The sequence below is a fragment of the Syngnathus typhle genome, linkage group LG6, assembly GCF_033458585.1.
Source record: "Syngnathus typhle isolate RoL2023-S1 ecotype Sweden linkage group LG6, RoL_Styp_1.0, whole genome shotgun sequence".
NCBI classification, from domain to species: domain Eukaryota; kingdom Metazoa; phylum Chordata; class Actinopteri; order Syngnathiformes; family Syngnathidae; genus Syngnathus; species Syngnathus typhle.
Window position 1 is genome coordinate 17,052,593 of NC_083743.1, and position 19,724 is coordinate 17,072,316.

The 19,724-nt window shown below is 44.2% G+C and overlaps 1 protein-coding gene across 5 annotated transcripts in view; it reads right to left on the minus strand.

The window, feature by feature from the left end:
* Nucleotides 1-19,724, minus strand: part of pipox (pipecolic acid oxidase) — a 40,864-nt gene that overhangs the window by 7,483 nt on the left and 13,657 nt on the right. For 4 of the 5 annotated variants that reach the window (XR_009714566.1, XM_061280054.1, XM_061280055.1 and 1 more), the window contains exons 3-6: nucleotides 12,793-13,006; nucleotides 12,493-12,675; nucleotides 10,056-10,208; nucleotides 2,730-2,879 (exon numbers count right to left, since the gene is read on the minus strand). Coding sequence is in view for 3 of the 5 variants with exons in the window: in XM_061280054.1 (XP_061136038.1) it covers nucleotides 2,730-2,879; nucleotides 10,056-10,208; nucleotides 12,493-12,675; nucleotides 12,793-13,006 (700 nt within the window). In the remaining 2 variants the exon portion in view is untranslated. Of the gene's footprint in view, nucleotides 1-2,169; nucleotides 2,269-2,729; nucleotides 2,880-10,055; nucleotides 10,209-12,492; nucleotides 12,676-12,792; nucleotides 13,007-19,724 lie in introns of all 5 variants that reach the window. The other variant, XR_009714567.1, reaches the window with a different exon arrangement.

Consider the following 19,724-nt stretch of genomic DNA (forward strand, 5'->3'; position numbering starts at 1 on the left):
AGAGCCGCCTTTTTCACATGTCCGCACGTCACTTTCCTCTTTTCATTTTAACCTAACCGATCGCGGTGGTGCCTTTACGGGCAGTCAGAGAAATCAACGCCAACAAAAAAAATATATCCAGCCTAGTTAAGACCATACCAAAGACTATAAAAATGGGACCCTTTGCTGAGAATAAAAACAGAGACATGAGCTTACAAAGACTGGAAGGTTGTGGGTTCAAACCCCGGCCGGGTCATACCAAAGACTGAAAAAATGGGACCCATTGCCTCCCTGCTTGGCACTCAGCATTAAGGCTTGGAATTGGGGGGTTAAATCACCAAATGATTCCCGAGCGCGGCGCCGCTGCTGCTCATTGCTCCCCTCTCCCCCAGGGGATGGATCAAAATCACACGGGGATGGGTCAAATGCAGAGGACAAATTTCACCAGACCCAGATGCGTGTGTGACGATCATTGGGACTTAAAAAATAAAAATTTGGCTGCGTATTATACATGGGTACAGGCTTTTTTCCAGCATACCCCGTTTCTAACCCAAATATTTTGACATGTAAACTGCGATCAGGTTAAGAGGCTTGGTTGGTGTTCTGGGCCTTCTCTTACTATATTTTTTACACAAGGAACACAGGAAGTACTTGTATGCCTGTCACCCTCACCTAACTTGAATACGTCAAAGTCTGCTTTATTGTCAATTTCTTCACATGTCAAGACATACAAAATTGCGTTTCCTACTATCCCACGGTGGAGACAAGACATATTACACCCAATTGATCCACAGACAGGAAAATTCTGTAGCCATCCCTGCTCCGCCGTCTGCTGACAGATGATGCAACACGGTGCCGTGCATATCGCTTACAATACTGTTAGATTATAGCAAATAATGTGCTGAAAACCTCCCTGATGTTCTAGTCGTTCGGATGCGGAGCTTTCACCTCCGCGGCCTGGGTTCGATTCCCAGTCAGGGAACCAGATGCAGCCATAAAATTATGTATTCTACATGTCTTTAAATGTGTGATAATGTTGCCGTTAGAATAGGCCTCTTTGACATGTTATTAGACAAATAGCTTGATTTATGCCATTTGCTGTGACCCTTCTCTTGCTTTCACTGGCTTTCATTTCTCTATGACACTCTATGACACTCTGCACACACATATGAGTTGATCTCAGTTAAGACTCCAAGGTCATACATTATCTCACAGGCTAGGCAGTCACCCCCTTGCAGGAGGGCGGCCAAGAGTACCGTATTTTCCGCACTATAAGGCGCACTTAAAAACTTTTACTCAAAAAACCACAATGCGCCTTATAATCCAGAACGCCTCATCATCAGTTGATGAATTCGTTGATCCATACTAGTTGTACACAGCACTCCCCCATAATGTTTCAGTACGTATTAGTACGACTAGTAAATTACAAGGTTGCATTGCTTTCAGCATTACGGCAACCATGGTCAGGGGCGTCACCGAAGTAAGCTACTACTGATTGCATGACATTTAAAAAAACACTTTTTTTTTTTCTATAGGCTAGAATCGCTTGATTGACATACATGTAAGCCTATTGGGAGGCAGTCACAGTGAACCACCCCCCCTCACCGCAGCAAGCCCAGCATCAAAGCTAAGAAGCTAATCAACGTATTACGCATCAACGCACGCACTCGCTTTTTTCTTTTAAACTAAAGAAAGTTTATGACCGGCAAAAATGAGTGGGGTTGCTGGACGAAGTAAGAAGGCAAACCGAATTACTTTAATCCCATCGCTTGATTGACATACGAGTAAACCTATTGGGAGGCAATCACAGTGAACTGCAGCAAGTTTGAACCACCCCCTCACCGCACCACATAGACACCTAAGATAAGAAGCTAATCAACACATTACGCAACAACGCACGCACTCACTTCTTTCTTTTAAACTAAAGAAAGTTTATGACCAGCAAAAATGAGTGGGGTTGCTGGACCAAGTAAGTAGCCAAACCGAATCAGTTTCATACGGAAATGAAGCTGGACTTTACCTCATTGACTGGGTTAACATTCCCTTTAGCACAGCTCCATCTGGTGGATGCAGAACGCATCCCTAGTCAACCCCAGTTTGATGCAGTAGCTTCTATTCTATGCGCCTTTTAATCCGGTGCGCCCTATATATGAAATCATTTCTAAAATAAAAAATTCAATGGAGGTGTACCTTATAATCCAGTGCGCCTTATAGTGCAGAAACCTTGGAAGTGGGGGTTACATCTTCTTCCGCAATCTTGCAGAGAAGACTCCTCAGCTGTGTCTCAGTCTTTCGGGCATACATTAAATAGAACTGAGAAGGCATCTGCCTGGTAATTACTATTAGCATAGCGAGCATTAAAGATAAAGAACTGGAAAAATATAACATTGTTCCACCGTCACTCAATGTGTGCGTACTCCAGCGGCCAGGGATAGATATTTTCAGAGGAAAGTACATTGGCACAACACCATCACAAAGTCTTGCTACAGAATTCAACAACAAAATGGCATTGTAAAAGTTCAGCCTTTTTTTTCTCTAAGTCCTTATTTTCAACGGTTGAAGAAATGGATGTACGTATCGACATCGACCAATATTAAAGATTTATGGAATAATGGAATATTAAATGACTCATGCTGATTTAACAAACGCTTTTCCTTTGAACTGGACAGTTTCGTACTCGAGTGTTTTGTAAACCCATCTGATTTTATTGAATTACTCAAACAAAGAATTGAAAAAAAAATGCTCCTGACCGTGTACAAGCAGCTCTCAATCACAGCGGGCTCAGGGATCAGGCCTGGAAAACTGCGAGCAATGTAGCACCGGAGGATGTCAATATCAGCTCCCTCTGTCTTCTTGTCCCTTTGGTCCGGGTCAGTCTCACTGCCATCATGATAACAAATCTGTAACCACATAAAACAGTACATTCTATGACGTCTATATACCAGTTGTGATTGTGGTTATCGAAATGCAGTGGTTATACAGAACAGCAATTTACACTTACTGCCCAAAAATTGGAACAGCAAGATCAAATTGTTTGTTTTTGTTGTATACTGAGGACATCAGACTGCCCGCTTTTATTTCAGGGTATTTACCAGAGGTGAGCATTCCATCAGTCACTGACAAGCACCCGTTTTGCTAGCGAATGAAGAAGAATAAAAATATAAGAATAGGGATGCACGATAATTATTATAATTTCTATCGTCCCAATACTGAGAAATAAGCCAATAGTTAGGCCGATAGTCACCGGCCAAATACTCTTCGACTTTAAAAATAATATTTATTATAAATATTGAAAGTAGGAATAAAGCCTTTCATAGGCGAACGGTCCCATTGGTAGCGGCCCGACAGCCATGGTACTGCCTCGTGGGCGGCCTACTTCGGTGGCCGCCGAAGTGCTTGGACGCAGGAGAGTGTTGATAAACAATGTCTTATTCTTTTTTAACTGTACTTTTATTTACCTGAGTTGTTGGATACTAAAATCATGAGTACTTACTTGACATTGCATTACGGTAAATATTGACTACTTTTAACTGCAGGTTAATCAAATATAAAACCAGCGGAACCTGCGTATATCGTTGTTGGGTAGGTGATGGAGGCGTAAAGAAAAGCAGGGCGGCAGAGTTGAATTTTTTTAAGCTAATCGCTAACAGTGATGATGAGTTGTTCAGAAAATGAATGGATGGACAGCAAACGCTTTTGTCAATACAAGGACTGGTCCAGTTGAGGCATATTCAATACAATACAACACAACCATCGATAAAAGTATTAGGGCTACCAAAATTGTATTTATCATTTCAACATTTGGGCAGTGTCATTAAATGTTCAACATCCCAACCACAAATACCGTGAAAACATGCAGAATGGAAAATGAAGCCTAGTGATTTGATTATAAATTGTACCATAAGTGCAGATGGACCACTGACTGTAGCAATGTGCTTTTACACCCATAATTTTTTATTGTATGTTAACTTTTGTATACCGTAATTTTCGGACAATAAGTCGCGTGTTTTTTCATAGTTTGGGTGGGGGGGCGACTTATACTCAGGAGCAACTTATATATATTTTTTTTTTCAAAAATGTTCCAAAAAAATAAAATAAAAGTGAAACCGCGATAAACGAACTGCAATGTAGAAAGGGATTACTGTAATTTGCATTTCAAGTGACGACAGCAGTGCAACGTCACGTCAGCAGCAGCTTGTCGAGTCAATCTTTGTCCTTTATGTAAACAACCGCCGCGCTGCTGACGCAGCGTCGCAACAACACGTGAGCAACAACAGGCTAAGCGATAGGTATGCTAACGTGACAAAAACACAAACTAAGTAAAATTCAGAGTTATTCAAAAAACCATTACATAAATAACACGTTAATAAAACTATCTGCGTCACTCCATCCATCCATCCATCCATCTTCTTCCGCTTATCCGGGGTCGGGTCGCGGGGGCAGCAGCTTCAGGAGGGACTCCCAGACTTCCCTCTCCCCAGCCACTTCATCTAGCTCATCCCGGGGGATCCCAAGGCGTTCCCAGGCCAGCTGAGAGACATAGTCTCTCCAGCGCGTCCTGGGTCGTCCCCGGGGTCTCCTACCGGTGGGACATGCCCGGAACACCTCCCCAGGGAGGCGTCCAGAAGGCATCCTGATTAGATGCCCGAGCCACCTCATCTGGCTCCTCTCAACGTGGAGGAGTAGCGACTCTACTCCGAGTCTCTCCCGGATGACCGAACTTCTCACCCTATCTCTAAGGGAGAGCCCGGACATCCTGCGGAGAAAACTCATTTCGGCCGCTTGTATCCGGGATCTCGTTCTTTCGGTCACGACCCATAGCTCGTGACCATAGGTGAGGGTAGGAGCGTAAATCGACCGGTAAATTGAGAGCTTTGCCTTTTGGTTCAGCTCTCTCTTTACCACGACGGACCGGTACAGAGTCCGCATTACTGCAGACGCTGCACCGATCCGCCCGTCAATCTCGCGCTCCATCCTCCCCTCACTCGTGAACAAGACCCCAAGATACTTAAACTCCTCCACTTGGGGCAGGATCTCATCCCCGATCTGGAGAGGGCCCTCCACCCTTCTCCGATCGAGGACCATGGACTCGGATTTGGAGGTGCTGACCTTCATCCCAACCGCTTCACACTCGGCTGCGAACCGCTCCAGTGAGAGCTGGAGATCGCGGCTTGAAGAAGCCAACAGCACCACGTCGTCTGCAAAAAGCAGAGACGCGATGCTGAGGTCCCCAAACCGGACACCCTCAACGCCTCGGCTGCGCCTAGAAATTCTGTCCATAAAAATTATAAACAGAATCGGTGACAAAGGGCAGCCTTGGCGGAGTCCAACCCTCACTGGGAACGAATCCGACTTACTGTCGGAAATGCGGACCAAACTCTGGCATCGGTGATACAGGGACCGAACCGCCCTTATCAGTTGGCTCGGTACCCCGTACTCCCGAAGCACCCCCCCCAGGACCTCCCGAGGGACACGGTCGAACGCCTTCTCTAAGTCCACAAAACACATGTGGACTGGTTGGGCGAACTCCCATGCACCCTCGAGGATCCTGCTGAGGGTGAAGAGCTGGTCCACTGTTCCACGGCCAGGACGAAAGCCACACTGTTCCTCCTGAATCCGAGGTTCGACCTCCCGACGGACCCTCCTCTCCAGCACCCCTGAATAGACCTTACCAGGGAGGCTGAGGAGTGTAATTCCCCTGTAATTGGAACACACCCTCCGGTCCCCCTTCTTAAAGAGGGGAACCACCACCCCAGTCTGCCAATCCAGAGGTACTGTGCCCGATGTTCACGCGATGCTGTAGAGACGTGTCAGCCATGACAGCCCCACAACATCCAGAGCCCTTAAAAAATCCGGGCGGATCTCATCCACCCCCGGGGCCTTGCCACCGAGGAGTTTTTTAACTACCTCAGTGACTTCAACCCCAGAGATTGGAGAGTCCGCCTCAGTCCCCAGGCCCTGCCTCCACAATAGAAGGCGTGTCGGTGGAATTGAGGAGGTCTTTGAAGTATTCTCCCCACCGACACACGACGTCTCGAGTCAAGGTCGGCAGCACGCCATCTCCACTGTAAACAGTGTTGACGTTGCACTGTTTCCCCCTCCTGAGACGCCGGATGGTGGACCAGAATTTCCTCGAAGCCGTCCGGAAGTCATTCTCCATGGCCTCGCCAAACTCCTCCCACGCCCGGGTTTTTGCCTCAGCAACCTCCGAAGCCGCGTTCCGCTTGGCCATCCGGTACCTGTCAGCTGTCTCGGGAGTCCCGCAGGCCAAAACGGCCCGATAGGACTCCTTCTTCAGCTTGACGGCATCCCTTACCGCCGGTGTCCACCAGCGGGTTCGGGGATTGCCGCCACGACAGGCACCAATGACCTTACGGCCACAGCTCCGGTCGGCCGCCTCAACAATGGAGGCGCGGAACAAAGTCCACTCGGACTCAATGTCCCCCGCCTTCCCCGGGACGTGGGAAAGGTTCTGCCGGAGGTGGGAGTTGAAACTCTTCCTGACAGGGAATTCCGCCAGACGTTCCCAGCAGACCCTCACAGAACGTTTGGGTCTGCCAGGTCGGACCGGTATCTTCCCCCACCATCGGAGCCAACCCACCACCAGGTGGTGATCAGTTGACAGCTCCGCCCCTCTCTTCGCTGACGTCAGGGCGCACGCGCGGCGATGTTGACAAAGGATGTGGAATTTGATCGATGGATTTAATGATTTAGAGTGCACAGATGGTTTGATAACATTATTGCTTATGTAATAGTTATTTGATATATAATTTATATATTGTTATATGGGCCTGTGGAATATTTTGAAGTGCAAGAGCCGTCAGCGGCGCGCACGCATTGTTGACAAAGGACGATTGATGGATTTAATGAATTGGAGTGACGCAGATGGTTTTATTAACGTGTTATTTATGTAATAGTTTTTTGAATAACTCTGAATTTTACGTCAGGGCCGTTCTCAGCTCTTAGTTTGTTTATGTCACGTTAGCATACCTATCGTTTAGCCTGTTGTTGCTCATTCATGACTGTTCTTGGTGTTGGATTTTGTCGAATAAATTGCCCCCAAAATGCGACTTATACTCCGGAGCGACTTATATATGTTTTTTTTTCGCTTTTTTGGGCATTTTATGGCTGGTGCAAGTTATACTCCAGTGCGACTTTTAGTCCGAAAATTACGGTATATTGTTAGAAAGCCCACGTTGATTATATGTGAGTAGTTTTTCTGCTCTAGTTGGAATCGTCCCACTATATTTGAATGCACCACACATCTGCTGCCAACAGCAAGTCACCATTTTATGGCCAGGCTGCGCCAGGCCACACAAAATAATAATTTCAGTACTTCTGGTTTATTTATTATTTGAGGCTGAAAATTATTTTGGTAAAGTGGCTTACATCCGTCTCTGATTCTTGATGCATGGTCAAGTTGTCTGATGTAACGCTAATATTAAATCCACAAGCTAGTAAAATAAACAAATGCATTTGGAAAGTTTTTGTCAAGATACTCCCAGCTGGTGAGGAAAGCTTGTTGTGTTACTCTTAGTCTCGTTGCCACAGCCCACAAGGCTATTCACTATGTTTACATGCAGTCAATATAAAGTGTAAGGACAACATACTGGTTTCTGAAACATTTACAATAGCCTGTTTACGTATCTGAGTGAGCAAACTACTCGCACAATTGAATACCTTGATTGAAACGGTGACACAAACTAACGTCATGACACGAATAGATAATTTCCGGTTGTTACGTCTACCAAAAATAAAACACATTATAGTCATGTCACTTACTACGGGAATAAAGCAGTTGGTTTCTCCCTCGGTCCTAAAGTGTGCTTTTTTTCCCCCATGTCCCTGAGCAGCACTACTTGTGTATTTCCAGCCAGTTGTTCAATGTTTTTTTTCCACCATGCACCCATCCATTCATCCATCCAAATCCTTTCATCCATCATCTACTGCTTATCCAGGATCGGGTCACAGAGGCAGCAGCTTCAACAGGGAAACCTAAACTTCCATCTCCCAGCCACTGTCCCAGCTCTTCTGGAGAGATCCCAAGGCGTTCCCTCGGCCAGCCAAGAGACATCGTCTCTCCAGCATGTCATGGGTCGTCGAGCCAGTGGGACATGCCCGGAACACCTCAACAGGGAGGCATTCGGGAGGCAACCTAATCAGATACCCAAGCCACCTCATTTGGCACCTCTCAAAGAGGAGGCACAGTGAGTATAAGTCACGCCTGATGACCTGGTGCGAAACAGGTCTGGTGCAATCTTCTCTGGACCACCGCAAGGAATAGAACGCATCGGAGTCGACGACTCAATTCACTGGTTGCGGTGTGTCAGCAAAACGCCACTGCCGTTCGCAAGCCTTCTAGTTCTTCTGGACGCATGCATAATAAATAGGGGTGTAACGATACATCGATATACATCGATTAATCGATATAATGCTCTACGATTTATTGGCATCGATGCTAAACGTAAACATCGATTTATATCGCCGTGTTTGACTTCGGACATTAGATGCGACTTTATTTTGAAATCCAGTTCATTGTTGCTTGCTTCCTTTTTCCGGGAGCAGGGAGCAGTGCGCGGCATTGTGTTGTGAGCAGAGCAGGCACGTGAAAGGGGAGTCGACAACTAGTACGCGGCTCCTGGGCTGGTGCTATGGCTAGTGTCTAAAAGACGAGGAAATTTGCTCCCCTTTAGGCTTCAAGTCATTCGTTTGGAAGCACTTAGGATTCCAAAGAAAAGATGGCTCAACGGAGAAGACACGTGCAGTTTGTAAATCCTGCCATGCGGTGATCAAATATTCAGGGAGCACAAATCTCGCCGCACATTTAAAGAAAAAACACGACATCAAAGTTCAGTGTTAAAATAAGCACTTTGTATACTGCAATACTCTTGTAATTTCCTAAATAAAGAGTTTGCAGTACCTTGTTGATTTTGCGTATGAATTGTTATAAATCAGGATATTGTTCTATATTTTTTATTAAAAAAAAAAAAAAAAATCGATCGTAGAGCACTATATATATATACTATATATACGATATATCCTGAATGAATCGCAGCAGACTTTAAGATATCGGCAAATATCGTATCGTAGTTCTTTGTATCGATATTATATCGTATCGTGACAAAACCCGCGATTTACACCCCTAATAAAGCTGATGAAATTACACCGCTCGGACAAGAAATTTGGTGTATGAGGTGAATCCGGTATATTTAAAAATAAAACCGTTCTGCAAACTCTTTTTGTTTTTAATTCGTGAAAATTTTAGCTAACTACATAGCTTGGCATGAGTTGGACATTTAAAAGGCAAAAAAACGAGCTCAAAATAAATTAAACATGACAAAATAACACTATATAAACACGAAACCTATTTACCCATGGTAGAAGAGCCACAGTCTCGAAATAATGTCCCAAAAGTGTATCAATGTGAATGAAAGAATGGCTATTGTTTACAAATTGCTCTCTTTTACACAGCTGTTATTGTGTGAGCTCAACTCTTTAGTGTGAACCCTTCGAGATCTTGTGGTCTCCTGGGCGGAGATTTACGGATACGCAACGCAACTGGTCGCCAACGGTGTGAATTGTGGTTGCAGGTCTTGCGTGGAAAAAACGCACTACAGCTGGTGTAAATTAGGCGTAAGAATCCCTCCTGGATGCCCAAGTTTCTCACCCTATCTCAAAGAGAAAGCCCGGACATTCTAAGGAAGAAACTCATTTCGGCCACTTGTATCTGGGATCTTGCTCTTTTGATCACGACCCACAGCTTGTGACCATAGATGAGGGCAGGAAAATAGATCGATTGGTAAATCAAGAACTTTGCCTTTTGGCTGAGCTCCTCCTTCACCACCACAGACCAATACAGAGTCCAGATCATAGCAGATGTTTTTTTCCTCTCCAGAGGTACCTGGTATCTAGGAGATATGGTTATTTGTCATTTGTGCTATTTAGAATTCACAAAATGAGACTGATAGTGGTGCTTATTGCAACACAATACATTTTATTTGACTTGGCCTGCGGAACATACTTCACTAAAGTCTGGTACATACTTTGTTAGTTTTGCATGCTGAGACATACAGTACCTTCATCAGGTCAGGGTATTCATTGGAAGGCAGGCCGTAAATATCCTCTTTAGCCTCCTCTCCTTCAGTCAGTATGAAGCAGGGAAACCGTTTCTTCACATGGTATGACTCAGGAATCTTCTCTTTCCAGTAGCACACATTGATTCTCACCACCTACAGTAACACAAACGGGACTAAAATCACTTTTTTTTCAATGCACATTTTGGCAAAAAGGTCATTCTGTCAACACGGTAAAATGGTTTTGCAATGTTTAACAAATATTTGCTGCCGTTTTTGCTGGATATTAATGAAAACTTGTATTTATTTAATAAATGAGTTGTCTAACTCTGGGTCCAGGCCCATGTAAGATGGGCAGTTGATTTAATAAAGAAAATGTTTTTGTCAAAACATTTTGTTTGTTTGGTAAGAGCTTTGCATTGTAATTGTTTATTTCCTTTTGCTGATCCGAACAACCAATTATTTATAAAGGAAAATCTTGAAAATGATCAGAGCTGCCCACATTTTTACATATGACTGTATCTGTATATCTAGATCAGGGGTGGGCAATTCCAGTCCTCGAGGGCCGGTGTCCTGCATGTTTTCTATGTCAACATGTTGCAACACACCTGATTCAAATGGTTAGATAATTAGCAAGGTCTGCAGAAGCTGGATAACAATCCTGATCATGTGAATCAGATTGTTGCAGCAGGGAGACCTATAAAACATGCAGGACACCGTGAGGACCGGAATTGACCACCCCTGATCTAGATTGCTCGGTTTTGTCGACACAGTAAATTGTTTTTGCAATGTTTAACAAATATTTGTGAGGCACTGCCGTTTTCAGTGGATATTGTTGAAAACATGTATTTATTTAATAAATGCGATGTCTAACTTTGGGCCCAGGGCCAAGTATATATTTATATCTAAATTGATCAATTTATCAAGAGTATGCCTTAACATGCCCTACTGTTGCGTCACACGTGGGATGCCAGAATGTGACGTCATTATTATTGATCATCAACAAACTCATAACAGTGGTGTTTATCTTCATCTATTATTTCTCTATTTCATCAATTATTTCTCACTGCTTCAACCAGGAGGTGGGTAAATGCAACATTTGTAGGCGCTGGATGGTGGAACTACTTCAGATAAGAATGACTACAAATACAAGTAAATACTTTCTACACAATAACAATAAGAAAGTGTAGTCTGATAACGACTGAAAAACATTATGCATTAGATTAACTGTCAGTGGAAAAGTGCACATTTTAGAGTAACACGTTAGTACTACATTACTGGCATCACTGCTTCTAATCATACCTATTATAATCTGGGGTTAAAATCAAAGTCAAAGTCTGCTTTATTGTCAATTTCTTCACGTCAAGACACACAAAGATATCGCAATTACGTTTCCCACTATCCCACGGTGACAAGACATAGTACACAATATACATACACGTAAACAGCACAAAAAGTAAAAAAAAGGCACAAACAATGAATAAATAAGAGCGATGAATAAATAAACAACATAATAAATAAGACGAGCAAAAATGGAGCAAGTGTGCATACAGCAGACAGTCATAATATAACGCAAAAGTACAGGACGTTATGCAGCCGAGGGTGGAGGGGGGAGAGAGTTCAGGATCCTAACAGCCTGGAGTATGAAGCTGTTGGTGAGTCTGGTCGTGCGGGAGCGCAGGCTCCTGTACCTCTTCCCAGAGGGCAGAAGATCAAACAAAGAGTGAGCGGGGTGACTCACATCACACACAATCGTGGTCGCCTTGCGGGTGAGATGGGAGGTGTAAATGTCCTTCAGGGAGGGGAGTGAAGAGCCAATAATCTTACCAGCTGTGTTCACGATGCGCTGCAGGGCCTTCATGTTGTATTCAGTGCAGCTGCCACCCCACACAGCAATACAACTGGAGAGGACGCTCTCAAACGGTAGAATGTGGTCATGATGGCCGGAGGAGCATTTGCTCGCCTGAGTTTCTGCAGGAAGTACAGGCAGCGCTGAGCTTTCTTCGCCAGTGATGCAGTGTTGGTGGTCCAGGAGAGGTTATAACATCCATCCCATCCATTTTCTGTACTGCTTTGTCCCCACGGGGGTCGTGGGTGTGCTGGAGCCTATCCCAGCGGTCATTGGGCAGTAGGCGGGGGACACCCTGAACCGGTTGCCAGCCAATCGCAGGGCACACAGAGACAAACAACCGTCCGCATTTGCATTCACACCTAGGGGTAATTTGGAATGCTCAATCGGCCTACCAAGCATGTTTTTGGGATGTGGGAGGAAACCGGAAGTCCCAGAGAAAACCCACGCGGGCGTGGGGAGAACATGCAAACTCTACACAGGGAGGGTCGGAGGTGGAATCGAACCAGCATCCTCCTAACTGTGAGGCGGATGTGCTACCCAATGTTCCACTGAGCTGCCATGTTATAACATGAAAATACTAATTATTACCTCTAAAGGAAGATGTAGGTCAATATTGGCCAGCAATTTACTAGTCCAAGGTCCAGCGGTAATCACCAGTCCCTTGGCTTGATAAACACCCTCAGATGTCGACACTGTCACAGTCAGGCCAGGCTTGATGTCTGTTACCTTTTCTTGGTCTTTAATTACACCACCCAACTTCTGAAACTGCTCCTGGTAAACCGAAACAAAATAATTCACACCTACTGTATAATTTGTCGGCCGTTAGTAACATTTTTTGTGGTTCATTTCTGGACAGAGTTTAAACTATCATTTGCACTCGTGCTGTACCTGTGCAACCTTCAGTGCTCGATCTGCATATAACACTCCAGCAGTGGTGTCCACTAAAGCACCATCCCCATCAGCCAAGATGACATTAGGAATGTGCTGATTGAAATTGTCAGAGGTAAGCACCACCATAGAAATCTTGTTCTTCTCCAGGGTGCTCTTAAAGTCACGGTAGCGCCGACTGTTCTCTGGTCCCATCACCAGAAGTCCTGTTCGTCTGTAAGGGGAAGGTGGGTTGCAGATTGATATGAGACAAATCAGGATGTAACATTTCCAAATTGATTAAAAAAAAAAAAAAATTTTTAAAAGATATTTTTAATAAATAACCCCCCACCATAAAAATTGTTCAACAATGCTGATTTTCATTTTACATGAAAAATAGGAGGAATGGGGAGAAAACTCCAGTACAAACCATGAAGAATCTGAAACACAAAAAATATGCATATCCATCTACAAATACGGATATCCACAGGTCCCGGACTGTGAATATACAGGGGTAGACTACACTTTTTAGTTGCAATATCATCAATCACCACTAGATGGCAGACAACGCACAGAGTTGGCAAAATCTTTTTTTTAGGATTTATAATGATTTGTAGGACAAATGTATATTCACATTAGCCGCAATAATGTTGATTTCTCTGAGGGAGATCATTTTTTGTGAAAAGAAATTACGAAAGAGTTCTTGTTACGTACATTCACATCGAATGCAAAATGAACGGCGGCGTGACGTACCTCACACGAGTTTGGTCGCACCACATTTATCAGAGACGATGCGGGGCACTACTTGTTTTAATAAGAGGAAAAGAACCATTTTCTTTCCATTTTCTTCCAAAGCAAAAACAGACAACATAAGAATACAATACCGTTTTTTTCCATGTATAATGTATAATAAATATAATTTATTGTCCTAAAATCTGGGGTGCGCATTATACATGGGTACAAAAAAAAAAAATTCTTTTTTAAAAAAATTTTTTATCCGGATATGATCCGGAGGCTGCCATTACAGATGCGCTTTCTTCTTTGCTGTTCACTTCAAACACGCTCCATACGAACACAATATGGGTGTAAATCGCGGGTTTTGTCACGATACGATATAATATCGATACAAAGAACTACGATACGATATTTGCCGATATCTTAAAGCCTGCTGCGATTCATTCGCGATATCGCGATATAGTGCTCTACGATCGGTATTTTTTTTTTAAATAAAAAATAATGAATTACAAGAGTATTGCAGTATACAAAGTGCTTATTTTAACACTGAACTTTGATGTCGTGTTTTTTCTTTAAATGTACGGCGAGATTTGTGCTCCCCGAACATTTGATCACCGCATGGCAGGATTTACAAACTGCACGTGTCTTCTCCGTTGAGCCATCTTTTCTTTGGAATCCTAAGTGCTTCCAAACGAATGACTTGAAGCCTAAAGGGGAGCAAATTTCCTCGTCTTTTAGACACTAGCCATAGCACCAGCCCAGGAGCCGCGTACTAGTTGTCGACTCCCCTTTCACGTGCCTGCTCTGCTCACAACACAACAACGCCGGGCGCACTGCTCCCGAAAGAGGAAGCAAGCAACAATGAACTGGATTTCAAAATAAAGTTGCGTCTAATGTCCGAGGTCAAACACGGCGATATAAGTCGATGTTTACGTTTAGCATCGATGCCAATAAATCGTAGAGCATTATATCGATTAATCGATGTGTATCGATGTATCGTTACACCCCTAGAACACAATGCTCTTGTATCAGACGCTTGCTCGATCACCTGCTTGTTTGCTGTCACAATGTACCCTACACAAATCCGAAACATTTCTTCGCTATCGAGTTTGCTAGCGCATGCCCAGTGATACTGACCGGCAGAATAACATCCGGTTGTTCCCAAAGATTATCTTTTTTCTGAAATACCGTTTTTTTCCGTGTATAGTGCGCCCCCATGTATAGTACGCACCCCTAAAAATGGCATGCTGATGCTGGAAAAAAGCTTGTACCCATGTATAATACGCACCCAATTTTTATGAATTTTTTAAAAAAAAAATATTTTTTTTTTTTTTTTTTTAAGTCCCAATGATCGTCACACACGCAGGGAGGCAATGGGTCCCATTTTTATAGTCTTTGGTATGGTCTTAACTAGGCTGGATGTAATTTTTTTTGTTGGCGTTGATTTCTCCGACTGCCCGTAAACGCACCACCGCGCTCCGTGCGCATGGAGCGTGTTTGAAGTGAACAGCAGAGAAGAAAGGAACAAGGCAAAGTGTTGTGAAATAAAATATTACCTGTAATACGGATTTAGGTAGAGAACTGAACTCTCGCTCTTTATATAGCTGACGTGCGTACTATACATGGGGGCGCACTATACACGGAAAAAAACGGTATCCCGATATAGTGCTCTACGATCGTTTTTTTTTTTTTTTTTAAATAAAAATATAGAATATCCTGATTTATAACAATTCATACGCAAAATCAACAAGGTACTGCAAACTCTTTATTTAGGAAATTACAAGAGTATTGTAGTATACAAAGTGCTTACTTTAACACTGAACTTTGATGTCGTGTTTTTTCTTTAAATGTGCGGCGAGATTTGTGGTCCCTGAATATTTGATCAATATTAAAGGAACACTTTGAAAACACATCAGATTTCAATGGTGAAAAAAAAAAGTTGGATATCTATACTGATATGGACAGTGTAATGTCTCAGGAACAAAAGGATGCCACATCTTTTGATGGAAATAAAAGTTTTCAGCCTACAGAGGGCTCAGTATATAGACACCCCGAAAATCAAAGTGAAAAAATGACGTGGCAGGCTCGTCCATTTTGCCTAAATTCAATTTATGCAACTCAAAATTCATTTCAATATGTTGTGTGGCGGCGGCTCGGTGGCGCACTTGGGTAGCACGTCCGCCTCACAGTTAGGAGGGTGCGGGTTCGATTCCACCTCCGGCCCTCCCTGTGTGGAGTTTGCATGTTCTCCCCGGGCCCGCGTGGGTTTTCTCCGGGCACTCCAATTTCCTCCCACATCCCAAAAACATGCTTGGTAGGCCGATTGAACACTCCAAATTGTCCCTAGGTGTGAGTGCGAGTGCAAATGGTTGTTTGTCTCTGTGTGCCCTGCGATTGGCTGGCAACCGGTTCAGGGTGTCCCCCGCCTACTGCCCGATGACGGCTGGGATAGGCTCCAGCACGCCCGCGACCCCAGTGGGGACTAAGCGGTACAGAAAATGGATGGATGGATGTTGTGTGGCCCCCACGAGCTTGTATGCATGCTTGACAACGTCACGGCATGCTCCTGATGAGACGACAGATGGTGTCTTGTGGAATATTCCTCCTAGATCTGTCTAAGGCAGGGGTGGGCAAACCTTTTGACTTGCGGGCCGAATTGGGTTCTAAATATTGACCGGGTGGCCGAACCAGGAGCAGATGGATGTCGTGTTTGTGTGAAGTAATATAAATGACATGTAAAGGTCATTGCATAAAAGGTTTTTACTTTTAGTAGATACTAAAGCATGGATATTAAAAAAAAGCTTTTTGAAAACAAATGCATTTATTAACAGCATTAAAAAAATATTTTACCAAAAAACTACTATCAGGGATTCTTATTAAATACGACACTGTTATGATGAATAACATTTTCCATCACTTCAGCGCCTGCAGGTCCGATTTATGAAATGTTTATCTAATGAGGCGAAATCACATCCAACGGCAAACACTCTGACCAAATACATCATCTTGAAGAATCAGTGAAAGAATACATCTAAATAAAGAAATCAATAGTATTGTTGGTTTCCCTTTTTTGCTAGTGCATCATAGTCTGGAGTAAAATTTGTTGTGGTAATTCTTAGGATAGAGCAGAGGTGTCAGTCCGTTAACCTAGATCTGTGACGGGCTTTGTTGACGTTCATGTGGCTGAACGTCTTCTCACACACGTAGGTCGAGCCAAATTGTCCACTCTTTTTTAACATTCGGCACTCAGTGTCCACCTTTCTTTTCTTTGGGCCACTCATTTTAATGGAAGGATTCCAGGGGAAGGTTTGTGGGTGGCATTAGCGTAACACTTTCTGACATGGCTCCCGGGAGTGAATGCACGGGCGGGCGCTTCCCCATCTACTGGAGAAACATTGTGATTGCAGGGAAAATTACCCAAGAAAAAATTAATAATACAATTTATTCAGGTTTGGCGGGCCGGATTAAACGGCCCCGTGGGCCGGATGTGGCCCGCGGGCCGTAATTTGCCCATGTCTGGTCTAAGGGCATCAGCAAGCTCCTGTAAAGTCCGAGGAGCAACCTGGCGGCGTCTGATGGTCCAAAACATTACGTCCCAGAGGTGTTCTATCGGGTTTAGATCAGGTGATCGTGAGGGCCATTCAATTGTGTCAATACCTTCATCCTTCAGATAATGTCTGCATACTCTTGCCACATGAGGCCGGGCATTGTTGTGGATCAGGAGGAACCCAGGAGCTACTGCACCAGCGTAGGGTCTGACTATGGGTGCAAAGATTTTATCCCAATACCTAATGGCAGTCAGACTGCCGTTTTCTAGCCTGTAGAGATCTGTTTGCCCCTCCATGGAAATGCCTCCATGGTCTTAACTAGGCTGGATGTCATTTTTTTTGTTGGCGTTGATTTCTCCGACTGCCCCTAAACGCACCAACGCGCTCCGTGCGCGCACGGTAAAGAGGCGTGCGGACTGAAAAAGGCCGCTCTGTATGGGAGAGACGTTGAAGAGGAATAAAAACACCCTTGGAAACCAAAACTTGCCCCTCGTCGTGACTCGGAGCCGCAACAAATGTTTCGGATTTGTGTAGGGTACATTGTGACAGACAGCAAATGAGCAGGTGATCAAGCAAGCCTTGTCTGATACGAGAGCATTGCGCTCGTATGGAGCGTGTTTGAAGTGAACAGCAGAGATGAAAGGAACAAGGCAAAGTGTTGTGAAATAAAATATTACCTGTAATACGCATTTTGTTATTTGCTGATTGTATTAAACTATCACATTCATTGTCAGTCAAGAAGAGAAGAGGACTATATTGCTGAAGCCTTCGCTGTATCAAATTGATTTTTTTTCTTCCTCCAGAGTCTTATGTTTGACTCATTGACGTCAAATTGGCGCGCAGCTGCCCTATTGCCTAATTCTTCTGCCACTTCAATGACTTTCTTTCGAAATGCTACAGTATAACTTGCTCTCTTATCCATTTTGAAGAAACTGCTAATTAAACCGAACTCTCGCTAATTAGTAAATAGCTGACGTGTCTTGCGCATCCGTTCTGCGCAGCTGACCCATAGTGCGCATGCAGTCATACTACTTCCGCGCATGCGCAGTCATACTGCTTCCGCATGACGTCCGGTCCGCGATGCAGATTAAAAAACAAACAATAAAAACAACACACCATCAAGGATTGCACCATCGCATCAAACGATGTGTCGTCAATTATGAATTTTACTAAGTGTGTTGGGCAGGATGGCTGAATGCGATGCGCAATTGACAACAAACAAGAAGAAAGGTGAGTTTTATTTCGGGGGAGATTTGTCATGTCTCGTCCCCAGTTTTGCTATGTGTCTAGGTTGCCATAGTTTCTGTTCGCGTCGCCCCTCTCTTCCTGTGTCACCTCAATCGATGTAACGTGTTTTGTATTTAAGTCCTGTCTGCCCCTCGCTCACCGTCGGATCATTGCATGTGTTACTGTCATGATGTCTGTTTGCTTTCTGTTCCTGTCTTTGGTAATGTCACCCTGTCTTTTTGTTCCACGACTTTGTCGGTCAGTCCTGTTGTTGGTTTTGTTGTACCATGACTTTCTTTAAAAAAAAATAAAATAAAAAATAAAAAAATATATATATATATATTTTTTTTTTTTCTTTGTACCCATGTATAATGCGCACCCCAGATTTTAGGACAATAAATTAGTTAAATTTTGCGCACTATACACGGAAATAAACGGTATACTATATATATATATATATATATATATATATATATATATATATATACCGTATTTTTCGGACTAAAAGTCGCTCCGGAATATACGTTGCATTAGCCATAAAATGCACAATGAAGTGAAAAAAACCAGCTCCGGTGTATAAGTCGCATTTTGGGGGAAATTTATTCGACAAAATGCAACACCAAGAACAGACATGAATGAGCAACTACAGGATAAACGATAGGTATGCTAACGTGACAAACACAAACGAAGCGCTGAGAACGGGCCTGACGCAACATTCAGAATTAGTCAAATTACTATTGTATAAATAACACGTTTATAATCTGTGTCACTCCTATTCATTAATACCATCGATCATCCTTTATGCACCTCTATCAACGTCACCCAGTCTCCCTCTTGCAGAGGCCGCGCCCGCACTCCAGATCCGCGAGGAGGAAGTGCGCCAGATGTTCCGGAGACAAAAGACCAGGAAGGCACCGGGCCCAGACGGCGTGTCACCTTCCTGCTTGAAAGTCAGCGCTGAGCAGCTGGCGCCCACCTTTGCACGGATCTTCAACCGTTCTCTGGAGCTGTGTGAGGTGCCCTCGTGCTTCAAGAGCTCCACCATCGTTCCAGTGGCCAAGAAGCCCGCCATCACAGGTTTGAATGACTATAGACCCGTCGCACTGACATCTGTGGTCATGAAATCTTTCGAGAGGTTAGTACTGAACCACCTGAAGGATGTCACGGGCCCCCTGCTTGACCCCCTCCAGTTTGCCTACCGGGCAAACAGGTCAGTGGATGATGCAGTCAACATGGGACTGCACTACATCCTGCACCACCTGGACTCCCCAGGAACGTACGCCAGGATCCTGTTCATGGACTTCAGCTTGGCGTTCAACACCATCGCTCCTGACATCCTCCAACAGAAGCTCATCCAGCTTGCGGAGCCTGCCTCCACCTGTCAGTGGATCACCAGCTTCCTGACCAACAGGAGACAGCGTGTGAGGCTGAGGGGCATCACAT